The sequence below is a fragment of the Paramormyrops kingsleyae genome, chromosome 4 (assembly GCF_048594095.1).
Source record: "Paramormyrops kingsleyae isolate MSU_618 chromosome 4, PKINGS_0.4, whole genome shotgun sequence".
NCBI lineage: Eukaryota > Metazoa > Chordata > Actinopteri > Osteoglossiformes > Mormyridae > Paramormyrops > Paramormyrops kingsleyae.
In genome coordinates, this window is record NC_132800.1 from 22,493,341 (window position 1) to 22,520,715 (window position 27,375).

The window sequence follows — 27,375 nt, forward strand, 5'->3', positions numbered from 1 at the left end:
CAGGCGAGCGTGGACGCGCACGATCGTGGCCACGCGCAGCTGGAGCGCGCAGTGCGGGAGCGGCACGGCTCCTAGTCCCGGCTGGTTAAGGTGAAACGCCAGAAAGAAGGGAAAAACATATTATATTTATTTCTTCACGGAACTGGACCTTTTTGGGAAAAAAAGGGACATTTACGCCAAAACACGAGGTTTGTAAAACTGTAGTTGCTTAATATGCAAAAGTTATGTTGTAGGTAGCGAGTAGTTAGCTAGCCACCCAGCTTTTAAGCTAGTTTAGTAACTTGATGCGTACATAGTTAACTTTATTTTAATCCATTGCCAAAGGCTAAGCAGAAGTATTGTTCACATCTGATCGGCTACAGACTGTTCTGTGCGACTGTGTAAAATGGTTCTTGTCTATTTTGCGGTGATGAAAATGAACCTGTTTCTGCTTTTCTGGCTAAGGGCTGTATCCAGACACAAGTAGCCTAAACAAAGTCGATGTAGATATAAACGCAGGCTTGACACCGACTGTCCCCGATACTGTGTATTAGGGAAGGTTGACTTATCAGGCAGGTTTGCTTACTTTCGTGACCTGAGCACATTCAGCGTCGGTGGGAATGCGCGTATTTTCCCATCTGTATTCCCACCTGCACATGCTCGCGCTTGTCAATCGCGCCACTACTGTTAGTATAAAGAGTGGTGCAGGTCTTTTCGGTGGATTGGCAAGGTGGTAGTGACTTGTCAAAAGCGTGTGACCATACTGCCGGTCAGTGTGACCATATTCTCGGTTAACAGCACCATACTGCCGGTCAGTCTGACCATATTCTCGGTTAACAGCACCATACTGCCAGTCAGTCTGACCATATTCTCGGTTAACAGCACCATACTGCCGATCAGTCTGACCCTATTCTCGGTTAACAGCACCATACTGCCGGTCAGTCTGACCATATTCTCGGTTAACAGCACCATACTGCCGGTCAGTCTGACCATATTCTCGGTTAACAGCACCATACTGCCGATCAGTCTGACCCTATTCTCGGTGAACAGCTCTATACTGCCGATCAGTCTGATCCTATTCTCGGTTAACAGCACCATACTGCCGGTCAGTCTGACCATACTGCCAGTCAGCAGGACCATACTGCCGGTCAGTCTGACCATATTCTCGGTTAACAGCTCTATACTGCCGGTCAGTCTGACCATATTCTCGGTTAACAGCACCATACTGCCGATCAGTCTGACCATATTCTCGGTTAACAGCTCTATACTGCCGGTCAGTCTGACCATATTCTCGTTTAACAGCACCATACTGCCGGTCAGTCTGACCATATTCTCGGTTAACAGCTCTATACTGCCGGTCAGTCTGACCATATTCTCGGTTAACAGCACCATACTGCCGATCAGTCTGACCATATTCTCGGTTAACAGCTCTATACTGCCGGTCAGTCTGACCATATTCTCGTTTAACAGCACCATACTGCCGGTCAGTCTGACCATATTCTCGGTTAACAGCTCTATACTGCCGGTCAGTCTGACCATATTCTCTTTTAACAGCACCATACTGCCGATCAGTCTGACCCTATTCTCGGTTAACAGCACCATACTGCCGGTCAGTCTGACCATACTGCCGGTCAGCAGGACCATACTGCCAGTCAGTCTGACCATATTCTCGGTTAACAGCACCATACTGCCGGTAAGTCTGACCATATTCTCGGTTAACAGCTCTATACTGCCGGTCAGTCTGACCATATTCTCGGTTAACAGCACCGTACTGCCGGTAAGTCTGACCATATTCTCGGTTAACAGCTCTATACTGCCGGTCAGTCTGACCATATTCTCGGTTAACAGCGCCATACTGCCGGTCAGCAGGACCATACTGCCGGTCAGCAGGACCATACTGCCGGTCAATCTGACCATACTGCCGGTCAGCAGGACCATACTGCCGGTCAGTCTGACCATATTCTCGGTTAACAGCACCATACTGCCGGTCAGTCTGACCCTATTCTCGGTTAACAGCGCCATACTGCCGGTCAGCAGGACCATACTGCCGGTCAGCAGGACCATACTGCCGGTCAATCTGACCATATTCTCGGTTAACAGCGCCATACTGCCGGTCAGCAGGACCATACTGCCGGTCAGTCTGACCATATTCTCGGTTAACAGCGCCATACTGCCGGTCAGCAGGACCATACTGCCGGTCAGCAGGACCATACTGCCGGTCAATCTGACCATACTGCCGGTCAGCAGGACCATACTGCCGGTCAGTCTGACCATATTCTCGGTTAACAGCACCATACTGCCGGTCAGTCTGACCATATTCTCGGTTAACAGCAGCATACTGCCGGTCAGTCTGACCATATTCTCGGTTAACAGCACTATACTGCCAGTCAGTCTGACCATATTCTCGGTTAATGGCGCCATACTGCCGGTCAGTCTGACCCTATTCTCGGTTAACAGCACCATACTGCCGGTCAGTCTGACCATATTCTCGGTTAACAGCTCTATACTGCCGGTCAGTCTGACCATATTCTCGGTTAACAGCACCATACTGCCGGTCAGTCTGACCATATTCTCGGTTAACAGCTCTATACTGCCGGTCAGTCTGACCATATTCTCGGTTAACAGCTCTATACTTCCGGTCAGTCTGACCATAATCTCGGTTAACAGCACCATTCTGCCGATCAGTCTGACCATATTCTCGGTTAACAGCACCATTCTGCTGATCAGTCTGACCATATTCTCGGTTAACAGCAGTATACTGCCGATCAGTCTGACCCTATTCTCGGTTAACAGCTCTATACTGCCGTTCAGTCTGATCCTATTCTCGGTTAATGGCGCCATACTGCCGGTCAGTCTGACCATATTCTCGGTTAACAGCTCTATACTGCCGGTCAGTCTGACCATATTCTCGGTTAACAGCTCTATACTGCCGGTCAGTCTGACCATATTCTCGGTTAACAGCTCTATACTGCCGGTCAGTCTGACCATATTCTCGTTTAACAGCACCATACTGCCGGTCAGTCTGACCATATTCTCGGTTAACAGCTCTATACTGCCGGTCAGTCTGACCATATTCTCGGTTAACAGCTCTATACTGCCGGTCAGTCTGACCATATTCTCGGTTAACAGCGCCATACTGCCGGTCAGTCTGACCCTATTCTCGGTTAACAGCACCTTACTGCCGGTCAGTCTGACCATATTCTCGGTTAACAGCTCTATACTGCCGGTCAGTCTGACCATATTCTCGGTTAACAGCGCCATACTGCCGGTCAGTCTGACCCTATTCTCGGTTAACAGCGCCATACTGCCGGTCAGTCTGACCATATTCTCGGTTAACAGCTCTATACTGCCGGTCAGTCTGACCATATTCTCGGTTAACAGCTCTATACTGCCGGTCAGTCTGACCATATTCTCGGTTAACAGCACCATACTGCCGGTCAGTCTGACCCTATTCTCGGTTAACAGCACCTTACTGCCGGTCAGTCTGACCATATTCTCGGTTAACAGCTCTATACTGCCGGTCAGTCTGACCATATTCTCGGTTAACAGCTCTATACTGCCGGTCAGTCTGACCATATTCTCGGTTAACAGCACCATACTGCCGGTCAGTCTGACCATATTCTCGGTTAACAGCTCTATACTGCCGGTCAGTCTGACCCTATTCTCGGTTAACAGCTCTATACTGCCGGTCAGTCTGACCATATTCTCGGTTAACAGCACCATACTGCCGGTCAGTCTGACCATATTCTCGGTTAACAGCTCTATACTGCCGGTCAGTCTGACCCTATTCTCGGTTAACAGCACCTTACTGCCGGTCAGTGTGATCACGCTCCGTAGTGTAACCGGTATCTGCTTAGCTTTTCATAAGGTTTAATGAGTTCTACATTGCACACTCACTAGGTAATAGTATACAATGGTGATGATTAGGCTTAGTATTGTTAAGATGGGACACTTTCTGAAAAATTTCTCTCTGTAAAAATTTACAGAATTATCTCAGTGTCTTTAATCCCCAATTGATACCATTCTAAATTTATTAATGGCCCTTGAACACTTTATAGAACAGAAATTAATGTGTTACTAAGCACATATATTAACTGAAAATTAATTTTGCCAGGTTTCCCATTTTAGCAGTACTCCCCCTAAGTGAATTAACTTAATCATAACAACGGAGTTGTGAATGAACTGTTGATGGACTGTGAGCATACACAGTAATAATAATAAAATGGCAATCTAATCTCTAATGATTTTAAAGATCATATGAAGAACTGAGTTGAAACGTAAAGCATAGATCAACCACCTCTAATCTTTTTTTTAACAATACGTAAATCTGGAAGCACCTAGTAGGCAGTTAGTTAATTTTTGCCCTGGAACATCATATTTCGGTCTGTTTGGGCCCGGGTAGGTCCTTTAAGAGAGAGGGCTGCTCCCGGGTTAGTCGCTAGGATGTGAAATGAGTAGAAAGGTCAGCTTTGTTAAATTACACTGAGTGGGAGATTAAAGCGTAGGAATGGATGTAAAATGCAGTCTGCACCATTTATTTTTTATTTTTTTAATAACGTTTCGAATGATTGATTATTTGAGTATTGACAATGCAGTTTATAAAAGCGTTAGAAGGCTGGGTCTCTCTTAGAGACATTGTTCAGGCATTATATTTTTATCCTGAGTTTACCACCAGCCAAAAATCATTATGATTCATGACCAGTACGGGCTTGCAGTGAAATTCCCTGCATTTAACTCCTGTGCATTTTCTGCCTACACGTGTCTGATCTGGCAACTGCTGAGCTTCTCCTAGAAAGAGCAGATTCACGGGGGGGTGAAAAGACACAAAGACAAGGGCTTCTGGTTAATTATGTATGTGTGTGTGCGTGGGGGGGGGTAAAGTGGAGGACTTTGGGTTAATTAGATGTATGGATGGAGAGAAGGGGAGATGGTGAAGGAATGCAGGTTCATTAGACGCGTGGAGGGGGAGGTATACGGGGTATGTGAGTGTTGGCGCTGAGTCGGCCAGGTATTTTGCCATGGGTTTGGGGCTGTCATCTCTCTCCATCGGAATGGGAGGAGGGTGTGATGACAAAACATGACCTTTTTAGTGAGTGAGGGTAACTGAGGTCGCAGGCTGTTTTTGTACGTGTGGGAGGGGATGTGCTGTGTTCGCTGATATTTTCAGGCCGTATTCCCGGGGGGGGGACTGTTCCGGGCACTGTAGCCATGTCAGAAACGCGGGGCGGGGTGTGGCGCAGCAGAGCGGGAGGACGGAGTCCCCCACTTGAGAGTGAAGTGCTAAACACGTGTGGGAACAAGCAGGATTGAAATGTGGCTGGTCAGTCACCCAGTAAAATGTTGCACTGTCCTATACATACACTGACATATAGGATATTTTGCCCTGTAGTTGGCTGGTGAACTTCAGTGTCCTTGGAACAGACCAGCAGTTCATTATTGTTTTAAAAGAACCAAAATATATAATAACCGTAAGAGTTTTTTTATACCTCATTTTATAAGTCTGATTGGTTAATGTATATACTGTGTGAGCTTTGGAGAGGGTCTGTAGCAGATTGGTGATGTAGGGAATATGGATATCATATTTTACAACAGCCCTTCACAAGTGAGTAAAACTTAATTTTTTTCATTTGGTCCTTTTGTGAGAGGAAACATTCATGTTTTTTATACTGAAAATGTGGGCATGGCCATTACCTCTGGTTTGACAAACAGGAGCGAGTGACATGTAGCGCTTAATCTTGTTGCCGCAGTCCTTGACTTTTTTAATATAAAGAGTCCTCATTTGTTAGTTAATATTTAATGCAATTGCAGGAAGGGAATGAGAGTTGGAGTTTCACTTGAGGCAAAAACACGTTTGTGAAAAGTAGACAGTTACAAGCAAGCACTGGATATTGTTATAACTTTCGACCAAGAATCATGCCATGAAAATTACATTTACATTCGCATGTATTTTTTGGAAGATGCTTTTGTCCAAAGTGACATACAAATGTGCCAGATTATACATTACAACAGGGGTGGGGCACCTGATCCATGGGTTGCCAGTGCTGGTTTTTGGGATGGCCTCTCAATTAGCCAATAATAAAGCAGTGGTTCTCAACTCCAGTCCTGGGGACCCGCTGTGATTGGCTGATGGAGAGGTCATCCCAAAAACCCGCACCGGCTCTCCATGGATCAGGTTCCCCACCCCTGCATTACAAGCATTCAGCTCTCAAGGAGCCAACTTAGCTACATGGTTAATGTACCTGAGGTAAATGGTTCAGAGAGTGTCAAGGTTTCCACAGAAAAGTCCGCATTACCTGATATGTTATTCATGTGTATGCATTAGGTCCTACAGCTGCTCTCTCCATCCATGAATCTTCTCACTGCTTATCCTGGTCAGTGTCACAGGGATAGCTCATTATTTTCCATTTAGCAGGGTGTTAAAGCTGCTCACAGAACAATAGCCCAAAGGTACAGAAAGTAAGTTCATTTTGCTGGATATTTGACCTGGATTCCATTTGTGTGACACTGCTGGGCTTCTTCCTTGGACGAGAGCGCATATGCATACAGGCATATGAGGATACGGGGGTGTGGGTGTTATGGTCAGCAGGGTCCCACTCCTCTTTCTTCTGTTTTTTTTTTTTGGCACTTCGCTTGACTCATGTATGAACACACGGGTGACTCGTACCTCGGCATGTGCTCCCGTGCGAGGGCTCTGCGGGTGTTACTGACCGCGTGCGTCTCCCGTGTCACGCTCCTGCGCTAAAGCCCTGTCGTTTTCCGCTGCTGCCTTTGTCCGCGGTGGTCGGGCCTGAATATACGAGGAAAAATGACGACGACAACAAAGGCTACATTGTTCATGGATGAAAGCCTAGAGTGAGTCCATGGCCTGGGCCGAGGGTGTGTTCTTCCAGTTAAAGGAAGCATGGTCCATTACATCGGACTGGGCATTGCTCAATTATGTCCAGTAATACAGTTCAGGAATTGCTATCCATATTTGTATAACAGTATTTTTGGCATGAATGTTTGTGACTGGGGTATTCTGTCATCATTGCGAAAGTGTGATCAGTGGGTGTAATTACAGTAAGATTGCTCTGAATTTTGGGGAGGCAGGGAGATGCTTTATAAAACGCAGAGGTGTGTCTGACATGTGCCCTTCCCTTACCTGCTAGCAGGAAAACAATCCAGAGAAATGCAAAAGTGAGCAATAACAGTCCTAGTTTGACTTGTTCTCTTACAAAACCGTCCGTGATCCATCTCACCCCGGAATGATGAATGTATGTAGGCGGGTACCAGCCTTAAGATCTGTTTAAATGTTAGATGAGTGTTTCATAGCACTGGGGCTTTATCCCTAGGCTGTGTTGCTGTCTTGGCATGACACAGCACCTTTAACAGTTAGCTGAGGAACTCTTTGTTTTTTTTGTGCCCTACCTGTTGGACTTGCATCCTAATTTCCGAGCTACAGGCTTGGCTTAGTTCTGTATGTATGCAGTCAGTTTTTAACCTCGTGTACATGTGCACTATGGTCTGCCTTTTGTGTATAGATAGTGTCACCCTAGACCTGTTAATGTTGTTTCTGCTGGGGACGGTGTGCCTAGTTTCATATAGGTAACGGAAACCAATGCTAGTGTAACTGTGTTTGACTAGAAGTGCAAAAGTCTTAACCCCCAGCAGGGAAGCCATCTGAGGATGGACGGTGAAACATGGCCAGTTTCTGATAAGACCCGGAGATTGGAGATCATAGGTCTGGTGGGTTCCATGAGGCTTTGCAGCATGTGGAAGAGAGGGGGCGCTGTGAGGTGCAGGAGCCGTTAACATGGTTCGATTCTTGGCAGAGATAAGAAGCTGGTTCCTCCCATTCTGCAGTAGGGTAGCTCTTAGCTGCAGTTGTTTTATGTTACAGATGCTTTTATCCAAAGCCACATACAACTGAAAGCAGGGTCGCACAGTCCCTGGAGCAACTGGGGTTTAAGAGCTTTGCTCAGGTGTCCCAACGGTGAAATTACTCTGCCGACTCTGGGGTTTATGCCAGGGACCTTCCGATCACAGGCGCAGGATCCCAATGCAGAGCCACACACTGCACCCTTAGGTTCAGACAAAGTCTGGTAGCTTGAAGGCTGCCGGATGGGGTCTCAGGACGTTCCCCTTAATGTAGGTGGGAGTACAACCTGAGGTAGAATGTGTCATAGGAACATGCAGATCTGCAAATTGTGCTGGATTCAAGTGTCTGGTAAGCATTAAGAATACCCCACACCCGCATATTGATTGGGCTTTGTTATCTATTACTGTTACCCATCTATCCATCCGTAACCTCTTATCAAGATCGAGGCTGCGGTGAGCCCAGATACAAGGCGGAAGACATAATTTTCACTTCTCTTTGTATGGTACAAAAATAACTTATTAGCTGCTCCCAAAAACTGCAGGTACAGGAAACACAAAAATGCCAGGTGACCAGGTAGTTTGAAAATGAATTTCTTCCTGTAGCCAATTAGCTCACCCGCTGGTGAAGAGTAGCATGCAGGGCTTAGCTCGTGCATGAATGATATGGTCTGGAATGCTTCACTTTGCTCAATGGACTGCAGTTCAATAGACATGTGTCTGCATGTTTCCACTGCGGTGAGCATCTTCCCCCCCCCACCCTGCTGTTGGAATGCCAGTTCTGTGGGCGTCCATGCTTAGGGGCTCCGCAGCAGATACCTGGCTGACTGTAGACAAAGCCAGATTCTGCTCTCAGGTCAAGTCATAAACGGTCATAGATAAATGAGGGAGTGGCTTTCAGGTGGGTCTCTCTGTAGTCTTGTGGGTGACACCCTTTGGTTTTGTTTGAGCATTTGTTACGCAAGGCAATTCCGGTGTCATCTCACGTTTTAAAGGTTGAGTGATGTCACAGCAGCACGGGGCAAGAGGCACCTTTGCCGGACGTGGCTGTAATCTGTCACTATGGAAAAAAAAAAACACAGCTATTCTGATAACAGTTGTGAAGGTCTGGTTGGCTAACGAGTCCCTGTTTGAGAACTTGGACAGAAGCTTTATAGAGCTCATGTTTTTGTTTGGGTTTTTTGCAGAATCTCTGGAGTTGCTTGTCCAGCCTTCTTTGATGCCAAGTTGCATGAGATTTTGGAATAAAATGCCAAAGTGCTTTTGTTACATTTCTGTTGGGGAAAAAAATTTGCATCTTTGGCCATGTTTAGATGGTGTTTTAGGTCTACAGGTAGCACACACACACACACACACTGCAGGTGACCTGTCTCTGTGTTTACCTGCTGTTCTCCCCCTTCTCCACCCCACAAGTGCTGCCGGGCGAGCGATGCTGACCACGCCGGCCCTCTGGCAATAATCGGCTGTGACATGGCAGACCGGGACGACAAGGCGGAGATGTCCATTGCCCCGGGCCAGCCGTACATCGAGGTGGAGTATGAGTATGAGTACAAGGCCAAGGACCGCGTCGTCACCATAAAGCCTAAGGAATGCTACATGCTGGTGAAGAAGACCAATGTGGACTGGTGGCAGGTTAAGAAAGACGAGGGTTCCAAGCCGTTCTACGTACCTGCCCAGTATGTGCGGGAGGTGCGCAAGGCCCTGATGCCACCACCCAAGGCCCTTCCTCAGGGTGGCCCCATCAGGCCACGGCCCGCCACTCCGGACCTCAGCAAGCCCAACGACAACCTCAACAAACCAACGGCTCACCTGACCCCGCCGACGGTGGTCAAAGACATCAACCAGAACCCGGCCAGCTCTGGGCATGGCAAAGGTTCGCCAGACCCCCTCCACCATGGCAGCAGCATCAACAGCAATGGTGGCTCATTGCCGCGACAAAGGGCCAAGTCCCCCTCATCTGACAGGAAAGTCCCCCTGGACATCTTGGTGGATGTGACGGCTCCCACAGTGGACTCGGACAAGCACTACCACGACCTGGAGTCAGGAGATGAGCTGAGTAGCAGTCCTACGGATCCCATGCAGGTATGGAGGCTGGTGTATGGGTGTAGCTGTAGTGTAGCCGTTGGGTGAGAACGTCCACATGGGTAGAATTATGGTTTACTAGTAGTACTGTTCAGGAAGTTCTCAGATGTAGGTTACAGCAACATGCACCAGTCGTAGATTTGAGTAGTCATGAATCTGGTACTCTTGATTTCTTTCTGAGCTTGAACTATCAGCATAAGCATAAGAAATTGCAACCTGCCGGTCTTTATTACCATGTCTTTCTCACAACTTGCAATGTGATCCACTTCATCTTAACGATGAATGTGTCTGTGCACATTGCCTGGCTGTGTCGACCATTGGGTTTCTTGGGTGAATTTCTGGAATAACCAAGAGGCATTGTTTTGTCCCTTCCCCCTACTGCTGTTGTCACAGCTCATTTAGGCCAAATACCCCCACTCTCTGCTCATTAACGGTCTGAGTTCTCTCTATGGGAACAAAAGGGGCTTGAAGGTCAACGTAACTAATGATCAGCCTGCTGACTGCGGGCTGGGGCTGGGATTGGACCATGGAGAAGGACCCTTCAGTCTAAGCCAGCTGTTCACCTCAAGCAGACTATTGCTGCATTGCTGCCTCTGGGTGGGGTCCTTCCTGCCATTGTTCCCATAAGTCTGTCTATGCCAGTGCCTGCAAAGCTTACAGGACAGTGCAGAGTATGGAGGAATATAGCTTTTAGATGATGCAGCTGTAGATGAGTTTATCACGGTACTCGGCGCGGTCGGTGATGTTCTCTTTGTTGACTTTCAAAATGCAGAAGGTGTTTAGGACGCTTATGTCATGCTGAAAGTAGTGAATAACAAATGGAGTGATGTTTGTGAAAAGGAGAATAGGACGCCTACAGTATGTCATGCTGAAAGTAGTGAATAACAAATGGAGTGACGTTTGTGAAAAGGAGGACCTGATGCAAGGGCTCTGTAGCACAGCGTCACAGGGTTCTTTGCTGAATTTTAATTGGGATGCCAGAGCCTGAGAGTCACAATGGAGAGCCAGACGGGCTAGGAGCTTGTATCCGTGTAGGATTTGGGTTGGCGTTCTTGATATATGTGTGGTGGAAGGACAATCTATATTCCGGCATGTTCTTAGAATTTGGTATCCCATGGAAGGTGGTTGAGTTACCGCAGAGGCAGCTGCTGCAGATTCCTAATGGGAGCTTCTCAACCTTCAGTATGGTCAGTGTTGGTGTGTTTCTGGTGTTCTTGCTTTCTTAGAGTGTCTCTGAAGGGGTCCAAGCTCTGTACGTTGAATGTGTGAGAGGTACGTGTCGGTAGGATCATCAGAGCAACCAGTGACAGAAACTCCCACAGTTTCTGTTTATTTTTCAACTGCTATCAGGTGAGCAGATCAGGTGCCAGGCATCGCTTCTTGTTTCCTGTAGGGCTCAATGACACACCATCTTAGGTCATTGATTTGATTGATTGGCGGGCAGTGTGAGCATCTATTTATAGATTTGTGAAAGCAGGCTCCCCCCCCCCCCCCCCTTTGCCTTTGTCAAAAGTGACTACCTACTTCTGTGAAGTTGTGGATTTCACTTCCGGAATTTTTCACTGACCCTTCTTGCTATTTGTGTGCAGAAATCTCTCCCGTTGTGAAATGGTAGCCCCCAGTCACAGGATGTACCTGTAAGGGTTTTCTAATTGGGGTGATGTTGTGCTGCCCCTCCGTGTTGGTTCCTGACTGCCCCTGCTTTGCCCTCTGCGTGATTGGAACCAAACAGATCATTTGATGATTTTACGATGGCATTAGCCACAGATTGACAGTCCTCTGTTGCACATTGAGGGCCAAAATATTGGGTCCCCGCCTGAGGTGCACAAGGTGCTAATGTTTGGATTTGAAAGGTGCCAACTTTATCCTAAGAAAGGAGCTTCCTCTCCTTCCAGAGAAGTTCTAGTCTCTCCAGGTGGAGAATTTCTGCTTGGGTGGTGAGGACGCTTCTGTAAGTCAACAGAAGAAATCTTTGTAGATGCCTTGAAGCATTTCGCAAGTAAGACGGGCTCCACTTGGAGACAGGGGAGCTATTAAATGCAGAATGGGGCAAAGTAGGCGGAGTCATCTAGCTTCCTGGTCTCAGTGCCCTTGCTCTGATCCTTTGACTGTGGACACACATCCTCGTGGGTCTCAGCTGGTGTTAAAATCGAAAGGGAGCAGCATAGATATTGAGTCGGCGGCTGGGAGTCGCTACCCTGAGCCGCCTCAGATGACAGCTACACTAAAGTCCCACCTCTGTTTGTACTCTTGAGCAACAGACCAAAGGTCGGGTTTGCTGGGCGGCCCCAGTCCACTGATGAGGTGTGGTTGCCACACCCTCAGTGCAGCGGTGCATTCTGGCGGCACTGGGATACCGTTTGGTTAGTGCCACTGTCGCATTGCCATGGTGTACCCACCCCTGCGGCTGAGACAGGTTTCCCTTGGCTGCCGATTTAGGGATTATCTGGTTACGGTGTGGCTTCCCTGGCCCTCTCTAAATCTCTGCTTCATGCCTCGGTGCTTGGCCACAATGTCCCCTGCCACAGCCCGAGGGTCAGCCCGCTTCTCCTTTTTTTCGGAAAACGTCGACCTTTTGCCGCTGCACACCAGGGGTTTTTCGCCGAAGCTCCCGGCCGCCGACGTGCGTCTTTGTTCTGGTTTTCTTTTTGCGTGTATAAGCATGTGGAAGGGAAAGGGAAGGGCACGGCGCATTCATGGCCGCGTGGCGGGTTTTGAGGAAACAGGATGCTTTGCTGTGTTTTTTTGCTGCTGTCTGACTCGCTCCTGATATCAGGTTTAAAGTTCCTGTTGGCTCCTCTGGTGAGCGGAGACCTTCGCGTAGAGTCCCTCCCCACATGTGGTGTGTGTGTGGGGGGGGTATATTCCTTTGAAGCGGGGGAGTGTATGTGGGGGTTTCCAAACCATTCGGGTCACCACAGAGCATTTTAACGGTCAACGAAACACGGAAGGTCCTTGAGTTTCGCGGGGCCGGCGCCCGGCTTATCCGAGTAGAGTGGCGCTTTGCTCGCTGCTGACGGAGGCTTGTTTTATTATGTCTGCGGGCGGTGTGTGGGGTGATGGCTGGCAGGGGCTCCTGGAGGCCACCTGGAGCGGCAGGCGGGCCCCAGCTGTCGAACGCGTGTGAAGACGTTTGGGAACGTGGCAGCTCTGTTTAAATACCTCCCATGGTGCTTTGCTCTGATTTCCCCATCTCTCCTGTCACTGGTGATTTGCAGGAGCCGAAGCTCATGCTGGCATAATGGACTGCTGACGGTTTAATAGGTAGCGGTTCCTGCAGTAGGAGATTTGGGGTTTCTCCCTCCCATATAGACTTTCCTCGCACAGTCTGGGTGAGTGGGGCTGAGAGGTCTCACGGGCCACTTCTCTAGGACTGTGTGAAGAGCCGAAAGGTAGTTACCTGAATCTTTTAGCTTACAACTTGATTCCAGCCAAATGCCATGTGTGTAAGTGGGCAGGTAGTTACTTTTGTGTGCCGCGGTCACGTTGCTACATTATGTCGTCGTCTGACCTTCCATGGAGATGAGTGAGAGAGAGAAGCAACATTTAGAGGGTGACTGACGAAGTGACGTGTGTGGAATGCGAAGTATCACTGGTGTTCATCAGGGGGATCGGTTACTCCATGCACCCCCAGAGGAGCTCGTAGAGCTCCGATGAGTAGCAGGGGAAGGCCGGGAACCTTCGTGATTTGATTCTTTGGCTAATAGTAAAGGGGAATAAAATGTCTAAAATGAGTTAATCAACTCAGACTTTGTTGAATAGTTTGTGTAATCAGCACGAACCATAGAACAGTGTGAATGTGAAATTTATAAAAACTAATTCAGCCAGTAAAGCCTGTCATATCTGTGTGAGATGTTTTATGTTAATTTATTGAGTTCATGCCCTTGCCCAAAAGCATCACATGCAAGAGCAATTATGTATCAGATTTGTTAGTAAAGCAAAGAGACTTGTAGGTGTAGATGTGGTTGGGCTGCATCTGAAGTGTTAGAGGTGTGATGTCGCAGTGGTGCTCTGACTTGCAGACAGCTGTGTTTATGGCATTGTGGTGTTACAGTAGCGGCACATCAGAGTAGGCTAAAGTGCAGCGTGAGGTTCCTCACGCCTTCCTCGTGGGCTTCGCGCTAATGCAGCTGCAAAGCTGGGGGGCTGCTGCTGTGGGCGGGGCCTGAGGCTGCTGCTGTGGGCGGGGCCTGTCGGTGGGGGCTGAGGGTAGGGAATGAATGGAGACCTCAGAAGTAGGGATGTCCCGATCCACTTTTTTGTACCCCCGTCTGATCCATTTAGCATTTCATACATGGCAATTCCAAAACTGATCCAATCTTTTAATAAAAATGTACATATAAATACAGTAATCGGTGCATTCTTTGTCCGAGGAAGCCTCACCATTCCGCAGCTGAGCTGCATTGCTGACCCCCCTGTCACTCCTAGCTTTGGACTTCCTGTTTTCTGGCTCACAGTGGTCAGACGGCCATCATGCCCCCGTCTCCACGCTATGTGTCTTTGCTCCGGCTACTCCCCTGTCACATGATCCGGCTACTCCCCTGTCACATGATCTCACCCCATTGCTGGTTCTGGATGGGAGTCTTTCATGGGCAGATGAATTTGAACAGGGGGGTAGCGGCTGTCCTGGTGCACCGCCACCCAGCACGTTACCTGCTCTCTCTGTCTGCTCTGGTCTTGGCCCTCTTTTATGACATCACACCGCCTCCCCCGTGGATTCTCCCTACGTGTAGCTCGGCTCTATCCCGCCTTTCTATCCCACACCAGCTGAATGTGGGAGTTTCTCTCAGTGCCCAGAGTGGTCCCCTCAAGTCACAGCACTACTCTGAGTGACCCATTTACCAACCCAAACTGGAGCTCTTTGGCAGCATTACTGAAGGACTGGCTAACGATAAAGAGAGAGCAGTGGCTAGCATGGCATAGTGTAGCATAGCATAACACAGCATTGCATAGCATAGCATAGCGTAGCATAGCATAACACAGCATTGCATAGCATAGCATAACACAGCATTGCATAACATGGCATAGCGTAGCATAGCATAACACAGCATTGCATAGCATAGCATAGCAGCTAGCCAGTGTCGCTCCCGGGCTGGACTCCACATACTCTTTCTCGGTGGTGCTTCAGTTTGCACGCTGGCACAAATCCTATAGTGCTTCAGGACACGGCGGGAGGAAGCAGCCCAGCACCGCTGCTCTCACTTTTCCCCGCGCGTCTCCGCGGCCGGTTGCCCTGGACACCATGCACCCCGCTGCGGTCAGTCCCGAGGTGCCCGTCGACACGTCTCTGCTCTGCTCCAAGGCCACGCCCACGCTTGCTTTGCTCCCTGAAGGATGCTTTGTGCTCTTCTGCGGGCCAGGAGAGATGTTTTAATGGAATGCTAAGAGGCATGCCACAATGTCCGCCTGGGCCTGTGTCAGGCGTCCCTCCCCCACCACGCGCACATTTCTTGTGCTTCACCCCCATTGGGGGGGGGGGGGTGGCTGCCTCCTTATCTCTTCTCACATTAAGGCACCCCTCCATCGTTTCTTCCCCTTTACCGTTTTTTTTTTTTTGTGCGTTTCCTTGTCACATGACCGAGCCATGTGACAATTTCACTGTCTTCATAGTTGCAGCTCTCCGCTAGATGAATGTGTTCCGGCACGTTCCAGCCCGGGTAGTGGGGGTTCCGTCATGGCCCAGTGAGCAGTCGGTGACTCCTGTCAGCCACACTTATAGGAGGGAGACAAGCCAGGACTTGACAAATACCACAGCCTCAGTGCAAGGACGAAACGTTTTAGCTCCTTTCAAGATTAGACACTCGGGCGGGAGCTGCCCTTTGCTGACTGCTGCCCTCTTGTTCTCTCTTGGTGGTGGGGGGTGGGTCTTACTTGTCTTGGTTTTTTCCTGATTAGTCCCTTTGTCATTGTGGGGGAGGGCAGTCCTTGCTTCTGAATGGCTCGTTATAGCGGACACAATGGACCTTAGAAACGTGGGTATTGTAGTGAGAGTTCTGTGGCCGCTTGTGGTCTGTGAGTCACATGACCGGCCGATGGGCGCTGTTCTAATTCTTACCACAAGGGGGTGCCTCCACATGTAGGTTCTTTACTAAAAAAAAAACAAGCAATAGTAAAGTGAGAGTACACGGAATCTAAATGTAATGTCGAAACTTCCTTGAAAAAAAATTGTTTTGAATGCTTGATTTGTTTCTCTGAATTTATAAATCACAGCAGAGCAATTTCAGTTTTAAACTGCCCCCAAAATACATTAAAAATTCACTCAGAAAGGGCTGATGGATTGAAGCAGGGGCCCCAGGCAGACGTTAAATTTATTATCCTGCCATGTTTGACTCACTTTCATAAATATCGTGAGGGGAGACATTGGGACATTTTCCTTTTCACCTTTCCTTTTGGGCAGGACATTCTGAATGTTTCCCGCAGCAACGATGATGTGACGCACATCTAATGTCCGCATACTTAGTGAGCCCCCCCCCCCCCCATTCATAGATCATGCCAGTTGTGTGGGGGGGGGGTTAAATACCTTGCGAAGGCGTGGATTTGGAGAGCTGTAGAGGCGGAGTATCACTCCAGGTAGCTCTGACTTCCCTGTGCTCATGTGAAATGGAGGCTCTGGGGCCAGTTTGCAGCCTTTTCTCCTGGGTATTCGTTTGCTTTTATGTTAATCCACAGTCATTTGTTTCACTTTAATGTTCAGTATCTATTTATTACAAAACAATGAACAGACACAGTAAGCGATTGTGTGCCGGTCATGAATGCCCTGTGATTTAGGGCATTTTGTAAGAGGAGCAGGGAGACATCACCTCTGAGTCGGAATAAAAGCCCCCAGCTTCGCATTGTGCGCTAAGTGTATTTGGGTTGTGCTGGCACTTCCTCCAGCTTGTGGAATGCAGTGGGTGTACACAGGACCGTAAGCTGGCTCCCCCTTGTGGACGTTTTGAGCACTGCACCCGGCAGTGGCCTGGTCACTGTTGTAATACATTGCCCTAGCTGGTGTGTGAATGGCCTGCTAAAAGGTGCATACACTGCTGTCTGTCTCAGGCCAATGGCTGCCGCGTGGCAACCCTCCTCCATGTGCGTGAGAGAATGTCAGTGTGAGCGCGCTCAGACTAATGGAATGCGGCAGGACAGGTTGGGGTTTGAGCCAAAACACACGCATGCTCTATCCATGACAGTATGTGTGTTAAAAGGTCCCAGTTATGTATAGTCCTCCATGTTTAAGTCATTGAAATACACGTATACAGTATTTCACAGAATCATGACACATTTAGGAGAGTTGGAGTTCTGACAGGGACAGGGAGTGTCTGTAGTAATGGGTGAAATGATGGGCTTACAGTGTGCTGGTGTGTCCGCTGTTATTTTCCTATTGGTTGTAAACCAGGAAGGGATTGACAGGGTGTGATAGTCCCTCGTCACATGATCATCTGACACCTGTGCGCAGCAGCCTCTCTGCTGTGCGTCACTCTTACGGAGGCTCGTGTCCCGGAGCAGTACGCTGCTGGGTCAAGGGCGTGTTTGCTAGAGAACCGGCAGACGCGCTTTGTCGTCACTGTGTACAAACAGGTTTAAGTGTTGCCCGCAGGGCAATGTCCGTTTTCACGCATCCTTGTGAGGGTCACAGTCTGCATGAAATTTGTACTCAGCTGGAATTGCATCAAAGCTTAATGCTTCTGGAAAGATCAAAGTTGACCTGTTTTAGGGCTGGCGTTATTGTTTTGAAGTTGAGGCGTCAACTGTGACTTGGGCTTGTTTTTCCAGTTCCTGCCACTAGGGGGTATTGTCATGCCTAAAATAGAAAAAAAGATCTCACTGTTTCAGATGAGTGTTTTTACATCTGGCCAGAGTCACTGCTTGCTGTCATCAGGTTAGGAAAGCAGAGTGTAGAGAGCTGGTCATGTGACCCCAGGGTATAGCCCCTCTACCGTTCTTCCATGTTTGTCGGTTTTAAGCACTAACAGTGTTACTGTATATGCTTCTAAGCCATGGTAAAATATGAGAGAGTTGGGGAAAACTGCTCTAAGGATGTAAAGTCGGCCAGCAGAGGTGCAGGATGCTGCAGCTGAAAGTATCGGCGATGATGATGATTTACTGGTGTTGTGGTTGTTATTATTATTATTATTATTATTATTATTATTATTATTATTATTATTGTTGTCGTTGTCGTCTTTGTTTTTTGTTTTGTTTATTTTTGTTTTGTTGTTTTTGTTTTTATTATTGTTTATTACTTGTTGGGTGTACGTAGGTTAGGGTGCCGTGACTCCAAGGTTATGGGTTTGCAGCCCGTGGCTGACAGAGTAACCAGACTGCCGCGGGCCCCTTGAGCATGACCCTTCACCTGGGGAGGCAGCGCTGTTACTCCTGCCAAAGACCGACCCTGCTCTCTGATCCTCATTTGTATGTCGCCTCGGACAAAAGCATCCATAATAAAAAGGAATAAGGGTGATTAATTGATGACAATAATGGTAATAAAGCACCTGATGCATCGATACCATTTTTTCCAGACTGACTACGAGTACTAATGCTCACTTTTTGGTACTCACTGGTACTGATACCACTGTTTTATTTGCGCAGTTTAGAAAGTTTCTAAACATAGCGAGCCTGATGCTTGAAAGAAAGTATTTATTATTTATATAATTAACTCCACTGTTAATATCAAAATACATGTAAACTACATGTAGCTTGTAACTTTAGTAAAGTTTTTCCAAAAACTATGTAAAGAGTAATAGAAGAGATTACTCTTTATTTTATTTTTTTATAAAATCAGATATTAAAGAGAAATGTTCAAACACGTTCAGAAGGTGCCAAAATCCAGCGTTATCAACAGCCACCATTGTTTGATTCTCACGGACGATATACTGGCTAAGAGCTTCTGTTATTTTCACAGCACAGGGGTTATCGTTTGACATTTTCCCTCTCCAGGCCAGTGTTTGCTGCAGGGTAGGTTGTCGAAAAGTGCTTCTGGAAGCAGTTTCGTCGTGCTTTTTTCACGTTTAGGTTTTAGATGTTTAATAAGATTAGTTCTGCTGTATGAACTTGTTTTCGTACGTCGTCTTGATATTTTCCTAGAGCAGAGTCAACAGCTGACTGCGCTCTGGTGCTGGTAGTTAACTTTGAAGTTCTGCCACACCGCAGACGTTTTGTGGTCCCGTTTATTTTGCCCCTTAACGATGTCGCTGATGCATCAGTACATTGTCACGAGGATGAGTGTGAGTACGTGAGCACGGTGTCGGACTCGATGCAGCCTTGCTGTAAATTGCTCTTTCACCCGTTCAGTCCTCTATATGCAAGGGCTCTGTTGTCGTCTACTTTTCATTTGAGTTTTGTAGTGTCTTTATGAATTTAATATCTTGTATTAGTCACATGACACTAAAGTTTATTTAATGACCCCCCCCCCCCTCCCCAACCCCGCACAGGGAGCCTGAGGAGGAGGGTGAGATCTGTGTGAGGCAACCATAGGAAGCAGCTTGGTGTAAAATCATCATCTCTGCTCCCGCATCTCCTGCCCGTACCAAACGACAATAATCAATCCCTGACTGCTCTCTCACAGCTTTGCAATGCGCAGTCAGAAAAGCTGAGACTGCAGCTCAGCCTGTGAAGGAGACGCTGATCATCCATTAACAATAATCAGTCCCTGACTGCTCTCTCACAGCTTTGCAATGCGCAGTCACAAAAGCTGAGACTGCAGCTCAGCCTGTGAAGGAGACGCTGATCATCCATTAACAATAATCAGTCCCTGACTGCTCTCTCACAGCTTTGCAATGCGCAGTCACAAAAGCTGAGACTGCAGCTCAGCCTGTGAAGGAGACGCTGATCATCCATGAACAATAATCAATCCCTGACTGCTCTTAACTCTTAAGTCAGGGAAGCAACGCTGTTAATTCCAGTAAAGGCTGATTATTATCTTAACGTTCAATAATCCCACACATAAGAAGATGCTTTTCGGGGAGAATTTCCACAAAAGCGCAAGTATATAAATAAGAAATGGATTGTGCTGCCCGGTCTCAGAGATTCTGACTCACACACGGCTGGCTAACGCGGTTACAGGCAGAGACTCCAAAGGGGCTTTAATGCCGGTGAGTCTGGCGTTCAATGTGGCCAGGGGTGAAGCTGAGGATTAGAGCAGGAAGGGCTCACTCTGTCTGTGTGAGAGGACTTCACAGGAAGGGACACACTCGCACACACACGCACACACACTCACACTGAGCACAGGCTGGTCTGTTCCTGTGCAGGCAGCCACACCCACGCCGACACACTGAGAGCTGCATGTTCTATACACAGATCACTCCCTCCAGTTTCAGAGGACAGAGCTACCTCTGTGGGGGCGGGCAGCTTTGTGGGGGCGGGGCTTGGGGGTTCCCTATCAGCCACTTCCTGCCCTGGGTGGTTGTGTGTTTAACTGAAGGAGAGTGTGAGCCTCAGAATAAGGGGAAGCAGCAGCTGGGGGTGCAGGTAGCCGTCAGACAGCCTCGGAGAGCGCCCCCCACCCCCCCAGCCCCGACCGGCTGGGCTCCACAAGCCATGTCCCGGTTCCGCATGCTCTGGGCCCGCCGGCACTCCACAGAGGACGACGACGACGACGTGTTCGTCAGCGGACCAGGGTCGGCACCTCAGGTGACTTGCTCGCCGACCGGGCCGTAGCGATGGCACCTCGGGCGCATTTCCGCGGGGTCTCCTCAGGGTGGCGTGAGCGAGTCCGTGCCTGGGGCCTGTGCCAAGGGGTAGATTGAGGCACAGGTGCAGTGGCTGTTTATTGGATGAGGTGGGCCAGCGTGGACCCCCCCCCCCCCCGCAGTGAGGCTTGCACTTTCGCCTCGCTCTTTGAGTCCTGTGGGGTTTGCGTGTTCTTCCTGTGCTACGCTGTGTTCCTCCTGCAGTCTGAAAATAAGCACCTAGTCGTGGTGTGTGTGCCATGCAGTGGACTGGCATCCAGCTCAGGGGGTTTCCCTTATGCCCTGTGCCGCCTGGCACAGACTCTGCCTCTTCGCAGCGTTCAGGATAAGTTATAGGAGGATGGATGGATGGATGCAGTATGGTGTTGGTGGTGTGCTCTGTGCTGTAATGCTCCACGTTGCTGAGCAGAGGTAGCTAGTTCAGGTCCCAAAAGTAAAAATCCAGACCAAGATTTAGTTTCAACCACCCAGTTGAGTACTCTGAAACAGTGACACTCTATACTGAATTGGTTGGTTGAAACAAAATCTTGATCTGGATTTTGACCCTGGATCCACCTCTACTGCTGAGGTTCCCCCGTGGGTCAGAGTGCATTGCCGTTTCCCCTTCGGCTTCTCTGCTGTTTTGAAATCAGAATGTCATTGAAACGCGCTCTGATCCGTTTGTGGCTGTGCTTCCGTCGGGTGCACGCATTGCGCAGCTCCGCAGCCGTTCGGCCTGCAGGGGGCGTGGGGGAGCGTCTGCCCTGCCTCTGCGTGCTTCTGGCTGGCCGGTCAGTCCTGTGAAGGTGCAGGCCGGCTGTCCTGGTTCCCCCCCTTGCCAAAGCAGTGAAGGACATCTCACTGGACCACACCGGTCATGTGACGGGTTAGAACCCTGGAAGATGATGTTCAAGACGCTTTCTGGATGCTCTGGGCATTCTGCGTCCGTCACACACCCCATCGTGGCATGTTGGGGGGGGGGGGGGGGGGAGTATTGGGGCCGTGTCTCTGGATTTCAGCAGCGTTTTTCTCTCATGCAATATCCTGTTTGGCAGCAGTGCTCAGGGGTTGTATCAGGGCCCATCTGAGAGGGAGGAAGTGCCTGCGGCTGCCTATGGGCTCTTCTCCGAAAAACCCTACCCCGCACTCCTCTGTGCCCTCAGTCAGCTGCCACGCTTCATTTCTGTTCAGTGCATTTTATTCTCTGCCCTGTTGTCCGTGAGTGAATTTCCCCCCTGGTGTACACTGTGCATTCTGCTTAAGTGCTTCTGACACGTTTGTATTGCGACGCTCCTGCTGAGAAAGGTTTAGTGCAGAAGTGGTACCTCACTGCATGCAGTACCTGCGCTCTGCTGCGCACACTGCACTGCCAGTGCCCCATGGCATGTGTTGCAGTATCATCGCTTCACTGCTAGTGCCCTGTTGTGCAAATAGTGCCGTTGGTGCTTCTTTGAGGGTGACCTATTGCCCAGGCTTTGTTGCCAGCACTGCAATATTGATTATTAAATTAAATATTGCAATATGATTTTTTTACAATAAATATTTTAAATATCGTAATGGGAGTTGAGAATTTACCCCAAATAAACCTTATCTCCCAATAGAATCTCTCAAACAAATTGGTGCTGCGGCTGAGTTGTGCCAAAGACACAAAGCAGTGCCGACAAATCACTAGCGTTTGCCAAACATCAAATTTACGGCATCCGAAATATTTCCATACAGTGGAGTTGGCGAGCAGTATGAGTGTGTCAGACAGCAAGGACAAAAATTATTATGATGAGCACCAAGAGCGCATGCAGAGCTCATGCAAAAGCAGCAGCGATAAACTCGACTGACTTTTTTATGTTAACATATATTTAGGGCTTTCACTATTGATAATATCAGTAATTGAGTAATCTACCGATTTAGTCTGACAATTCAACGAGTATTCGCTTATAATATACATTGCAATTGGTGCACACTCACTCAATTGGTAGACACACTAATTAACTTAACAGTGGAAGGCAACTAATTAACTTCCATTAACAGTGGAAGGCAACTGGAGTTTCCGCCGAAAAAGTGTGCGCACACGGCGAACATGCAAACGGCACATACACAAAGCAGCCGTGTGCAGTGGCAGTATTACAAGATGTACGATGTCAATATCGGCATGGCATTTCATGCACGTGCACTTGCACATTGCAAGGATTGTGATAGTCTGCTCTGTTCAAGTTGCGCAACAACATTTTTACTCAATCAGAGGAAACAAAACTTGGCAAGCTTTGCAATGTTAATGATGGTTCCTTTTCAACATAATGTAGTGTACAGCCACAGAAAAAGAATTGAGAAACCACTCTATATTTTAAACAAATCTGAATTTTTAAATCCTGGTTCTGCTGGCAGAGGCTACGCTGAGCAGCAGGTTGCTTCCAGGCTCAAAATTTCTAAGACAGCAGCACAAGAAATAAGGTGAAGCAGGAGACACTGGGAACGACCAGAAACCAGCCAGGTAGAGGGCAGAAGTGACTTTCTAATGCCAGAGATGACCGTCCAGGAGTGCCTCATGAATCGGAGGATGACAGCAAAGTGACTTTCAAAAGGAAGGGGAAACATTAAGTGCAGGTGTGAAGGGCACTGCAAGGACAGTTCATATCAGGCTCCTAGAAGCAGGACTGAAGTCCCATAAAGCAAGGAAGAAGCCCTTCATTAATGAGAAACCGGGAAGAGGCAGGCTTATATGGCAATATATGTGTGTATATATATATATATATGTGTGTGTGTGTGTGTGTGTGTGTATAGTGGTGTGAAAAAGTGTTTGCCCCCTTCCTGATTTCTTGTTTTTTTTGTATGTTTGTCACACGTAAATGTTTCAGATCAACAAACAAATTTAAATATTAGACAATGATGACACAAGTAAAACACAAAATGCAGTTTTCAAATGAAGGTGTTCATTATTAAGGGGGGAAAAATCCAAACCTACAAGGTCCTGTGTGAAAAAGTGATTGCCCCCTAAACCTAATAACTGGCTGGGTCACCCTTAGCAGCAACAACTGCAATCAAGCGTTTGCGATAACTGGCAGTGAGTCCTTTACTGCGCTGTGGAGGAATTTTGGCCAACTCATCTTTGCAGGATTGTTGTACTGTAATTCAGCCTCATTGGAGGGTTTCCGAGCATGAACCGCCTTTTTATGGTCGTGCCACAGCATCTCAATCGGATTCAGGTCAGGACTTTGACTAGGCCACTCCAAAGTCTTCATTTTGTTTTTCTTAAGCCATTCAGAGGTGGACCTGCTGGTGTGTTTTGGATCATTGTCCTGCTGCAGAACCCAAGTGCACTTCAGCTTGAGGGCACGGACAGATGGCCGGACATTCTCAGAATTCATGGTTCCATTTACCACAGCAAGTCTTCCAGCTCCTGAAGCAGCAAAACAGCCCCAGACCATCACACTACCATCGTCATATTTTACTGTTAATATGATGTTCCTTTTCTGAAATGCTGTGTTAGTTTTACGTCAGAGGTAATGGGACACACACCTTCCAAAAAGTTCAACTTTTGTCTCGTCAGTCCAAAGAGTATTTTCCCAAAAGTCTTGGGGATCATCAAGATGTTTTCTGACAAAACTGAGGCGAGCCTTTATATTCCTTTTGCTCAGCAGTGGTTTTCGTCTTGGAACTCTACCAATGCGGCCATTTTTGCCCAGTCTCTGTCTTATGAACACTGACCTTAACTGAGGCAAGTGAGGCCTGCAGGTCTTTGGATGTTGTTCTGGGGTCTTTTGTGACCTCTTGGATGAGTCATCGCTGTGCTCTTGGGGTAATTTTGGTCGGCCGGCCACTCTTGGGAAGGTTCACCACTGTTCCGTGTTTTTCCATTTGTGGATAATGGCTCTCACTGTGGTTCGAGACACAAAGCTTTAGAAATGGCTGTATAGCCTTTTCCAGACTGATAGCTCTCAATTGCTTTGTTTCTCATTTGTTCCTGAATTTCCTTGGATCGCAGCATGATGTCTGACCTTTGGGGGTCTACTCCACTTCGTCAGGCAGGTCCCGTTTAAGTGATTTCTTCATTGAGAACAGACGTGACAGTAATCAGGCCTGGGTGTGGCTAGAGAAATTGGACTCAATTTTCCAAAGATGTCATACACCACAGTTCAGGTATGTTTTAACAGGGGGGGGCAATCACTTTTGTGTGTGTGTGTGTGTGTGTGTGTGTCGGCCCTGCTTTGTGTATTTTGGCACAACTCATTTCAGCATTTATTAGACAGACACTGTTGGTGGATGATAAGTTCTACTTGGCTATATAGTTAACCCCTAAATATCACAAAAGACATAAAATGTCGCAATATGAAATTTTATCCAGTATTGTTCAGCACTAACACAGTATACATTCACAAAAGAATAATTAATGTCTGGGCTAACCTGCATTTAAGGAGTGACTATTTTGACATATAAGAATCGTAGATAGTAAATTAAGTAAAATATTTTCATTCAAAGTAATGTGAAGGGCAGGCTAGGCTACTCTGAAAAGGCTAAATGGGGCATATCTATGCCTAATTTCACATTATTGGGTGAGTCTGTCAAAGCTGAATGTCTTGTTTTAAGATGTATTTGCATTGCGGTTGTGCTGTGGTGACATTTACATTCTGCTTTGCAATATCGACAGACGACTGCATTTTCATTCACTTTTAATGTAAAGGGTGCCCACACAAATGATATTTTTGCTCTTTCTCTGGACCCTCATCCTCTATGCCACGGGTGTCAAACTCCAGTCCTGGGGGGCCGGAGCCCTGCACGTTTTTGGGTTTCCCCTCATTTAACACACCTGATTCAACTCCTTGTGCTAATTACCACACAGTTCTTGAGCTGAATCATTTATGGTGGAACAGGGAAAGAACTAAGCTACACAGGGCTCCGGCCCCCCAGGACTGGAGTCTGACACCCCTGGCCTATGCATCGTCTTCCTTCAGCCATATTGCCAAGTATTCAGGAATGAAAATTTTAATCAATGCATTTTATAACCGAGTAATCGAGTTTAATCAGCTCTACATATACAGTATCTTGAAAACAAACTCGTTATCATATCACTGCCCAGCTTGCTAATTTTGTTTCCTCTGACTGAGTAAAAATGTTTCAGCAAAACTTATTGTATTCACACAGTTGACTATCTCAGTCCTTGCAATGTGACAATTGCATGTGCATAACACACAATATTCATATAAACATCCCATATTCTGCAGGTCTAATTCATTGTGATATCATTGTGTTTCCTGCTACCTCAGTGCTGTAACACCGGTGTCCCCTGTCCCCCGCAGAGATACGTGCTGCTGTATCAGTGCTGTAACACCGGTGTCCCCTGTCCCCCGCAGAGATACGTGCTGCTGTGTCAGTGCTGTAACACCGGTGTCCCCTGTCCCCCGCAGAGATACGTGCTGCTGTGTCAGTGCTGTAACACCGGTGTCCCCTGTCCCCCGCAGAGATACGTGCTGCTGTATCAGTGCTGTAACACCGGTGTCCCCTGTCCCCCGCAGAGATACGTGCTGCTGTATCAGTGCTGTAACACCGGTGTCCCCTGTCCCCCGCAGAGATACGTGCTGCTGTATCAGTGCTGTAACACCGGTGTCCCCTGTCCCCCGCAGAGATACGTGCTGCTGTGTCAGTGCTGTAACACTGTCCTCTGTCCCCCGCAGAGATACGTGCTGCTGTATCAGTGCTGTAACACCGGTGTCCCCTGTCCCCCGCAGAGATACGTGCTGCTGTGTCAGTGCTGTAACACTGTCCCCTGTCCCCCGCAGAGATACGTGCTGCTGTATCAGTGCTGTAACACCGGTGTCCCCTGTCCCCCGCAGAGATACGTGCTGCTGTGTCAGTGCTGTAACACCGGTGTCCCCTGTCCCCCGCAGAGATACTTGCTGCTGTATCAGTGCTGTAACACCGGTGTCCCCTGTCCCCCGCAGAGATACGTGCTGCTGTATCAGTGCTGTAACACTGGTGTCCCCCACAGAGTCCCTCCCCCTTGGATTCCACCCGGCCGGACTCCCCCGTCTACAGCAATCTGCAGGATCTGAAGCTCTGTCAGAGCAGTCAGCCCCCCAGACCGTCAAGCTTGCCGCTGCAGACAGCCGGCGACTGGGAGACCCACCGCGATGCCACTGGCCGCCACTTCTACTATAACCGCTGCACGCAGGAGCGCAGCTGGAAGCCCCCCCGCAGCAGGGAGTCAAGCACCAAGGGGGATTCGGAGGTACCGGCCAGACTAGCATTCTGCTAAAGCGCAGCACGACGATGTCGCGTATGTGTGTGTCGCAATGCACAGATTCCGTTTTCACATCCGCCGCAGGCCGTTTGTTGAGAAAGACCCTGAATGGCGGTGCTGGCCTGCACATGCACCTGACAGTGTCCGAGCTCTCCGCGCGCTGGTCACTCTCATGTCAACAAGGGCGGCTTTACGATGCCAACACAGCGCCACCTAGGGACTGCACAGTTTTTGTAGTTTCCCACTACTTTAAAGGGGCAGTTCCACCCAAAACTGAAAAAGCGTATGAGTCAGAGGGACTTCAGTGCGATCTGTCCTTCTAAGTTGTTCTGCTAGGAGAAATATTGGCCATAAAAATGTCCGTGCTTTTTGAAATATAATGGGACTTAATAACATTCTTTCTGTGGTGATTTAAGTGCCAATAAATAACATTAGAAAAAATTTACAGCAACGTCTCTTACCAGCACTAAAGCCCCTCTAAAACAAATTATGTTTTTCAGTTTTGGGGTGAAGTGCCTCTTTAAAGCAGTGGTTTTCAGTCTTGTAACCTGTATCATGCAGCGAGACATTTGGGTTGTCTAGGTA

General features: G+C 48.2%; 1 protein-coding gene across 7 annotated transcripts in view; it reads left to right on the forward strand.

Moving 5' to 3' along the window:
• The window catches only part of LOC111840206 (rho GTPase-activating protein 12-like), a 36,929-nt gene continuing 9,554 nt past the window's right edge, over positions 1 to 27,375 (forward strand). For 3 of the 7 annotated variants that reach the window (XM_072710880.1, XM_072710882.1, XM_023804802.2), the window contains exons 1-3: positions 3 to 188; positions 9,247 to 9,915; positions 26,539 to 26,778. In XM_072710880.1, the coding sequence (XP_072566981.1) occupies positions 9,304 to 9,915; positions 26,539 to 26,778 (852 nt within the window). In that variant the 5' untranslated portion in view covers positions 3 to 188; positions 9,247 to 9,303. Of the gene's footprint in view, positions 189 to 9,246; positions 9,916 to 26,538; positions 26,779 to 27,375 lie in introns of all 7 variants that reach the window. The other 4 variants (XM_072710878.1, XM_072710881.1, XM_072710877.1 and 1 more) reach the window with 2 other exon arrangements.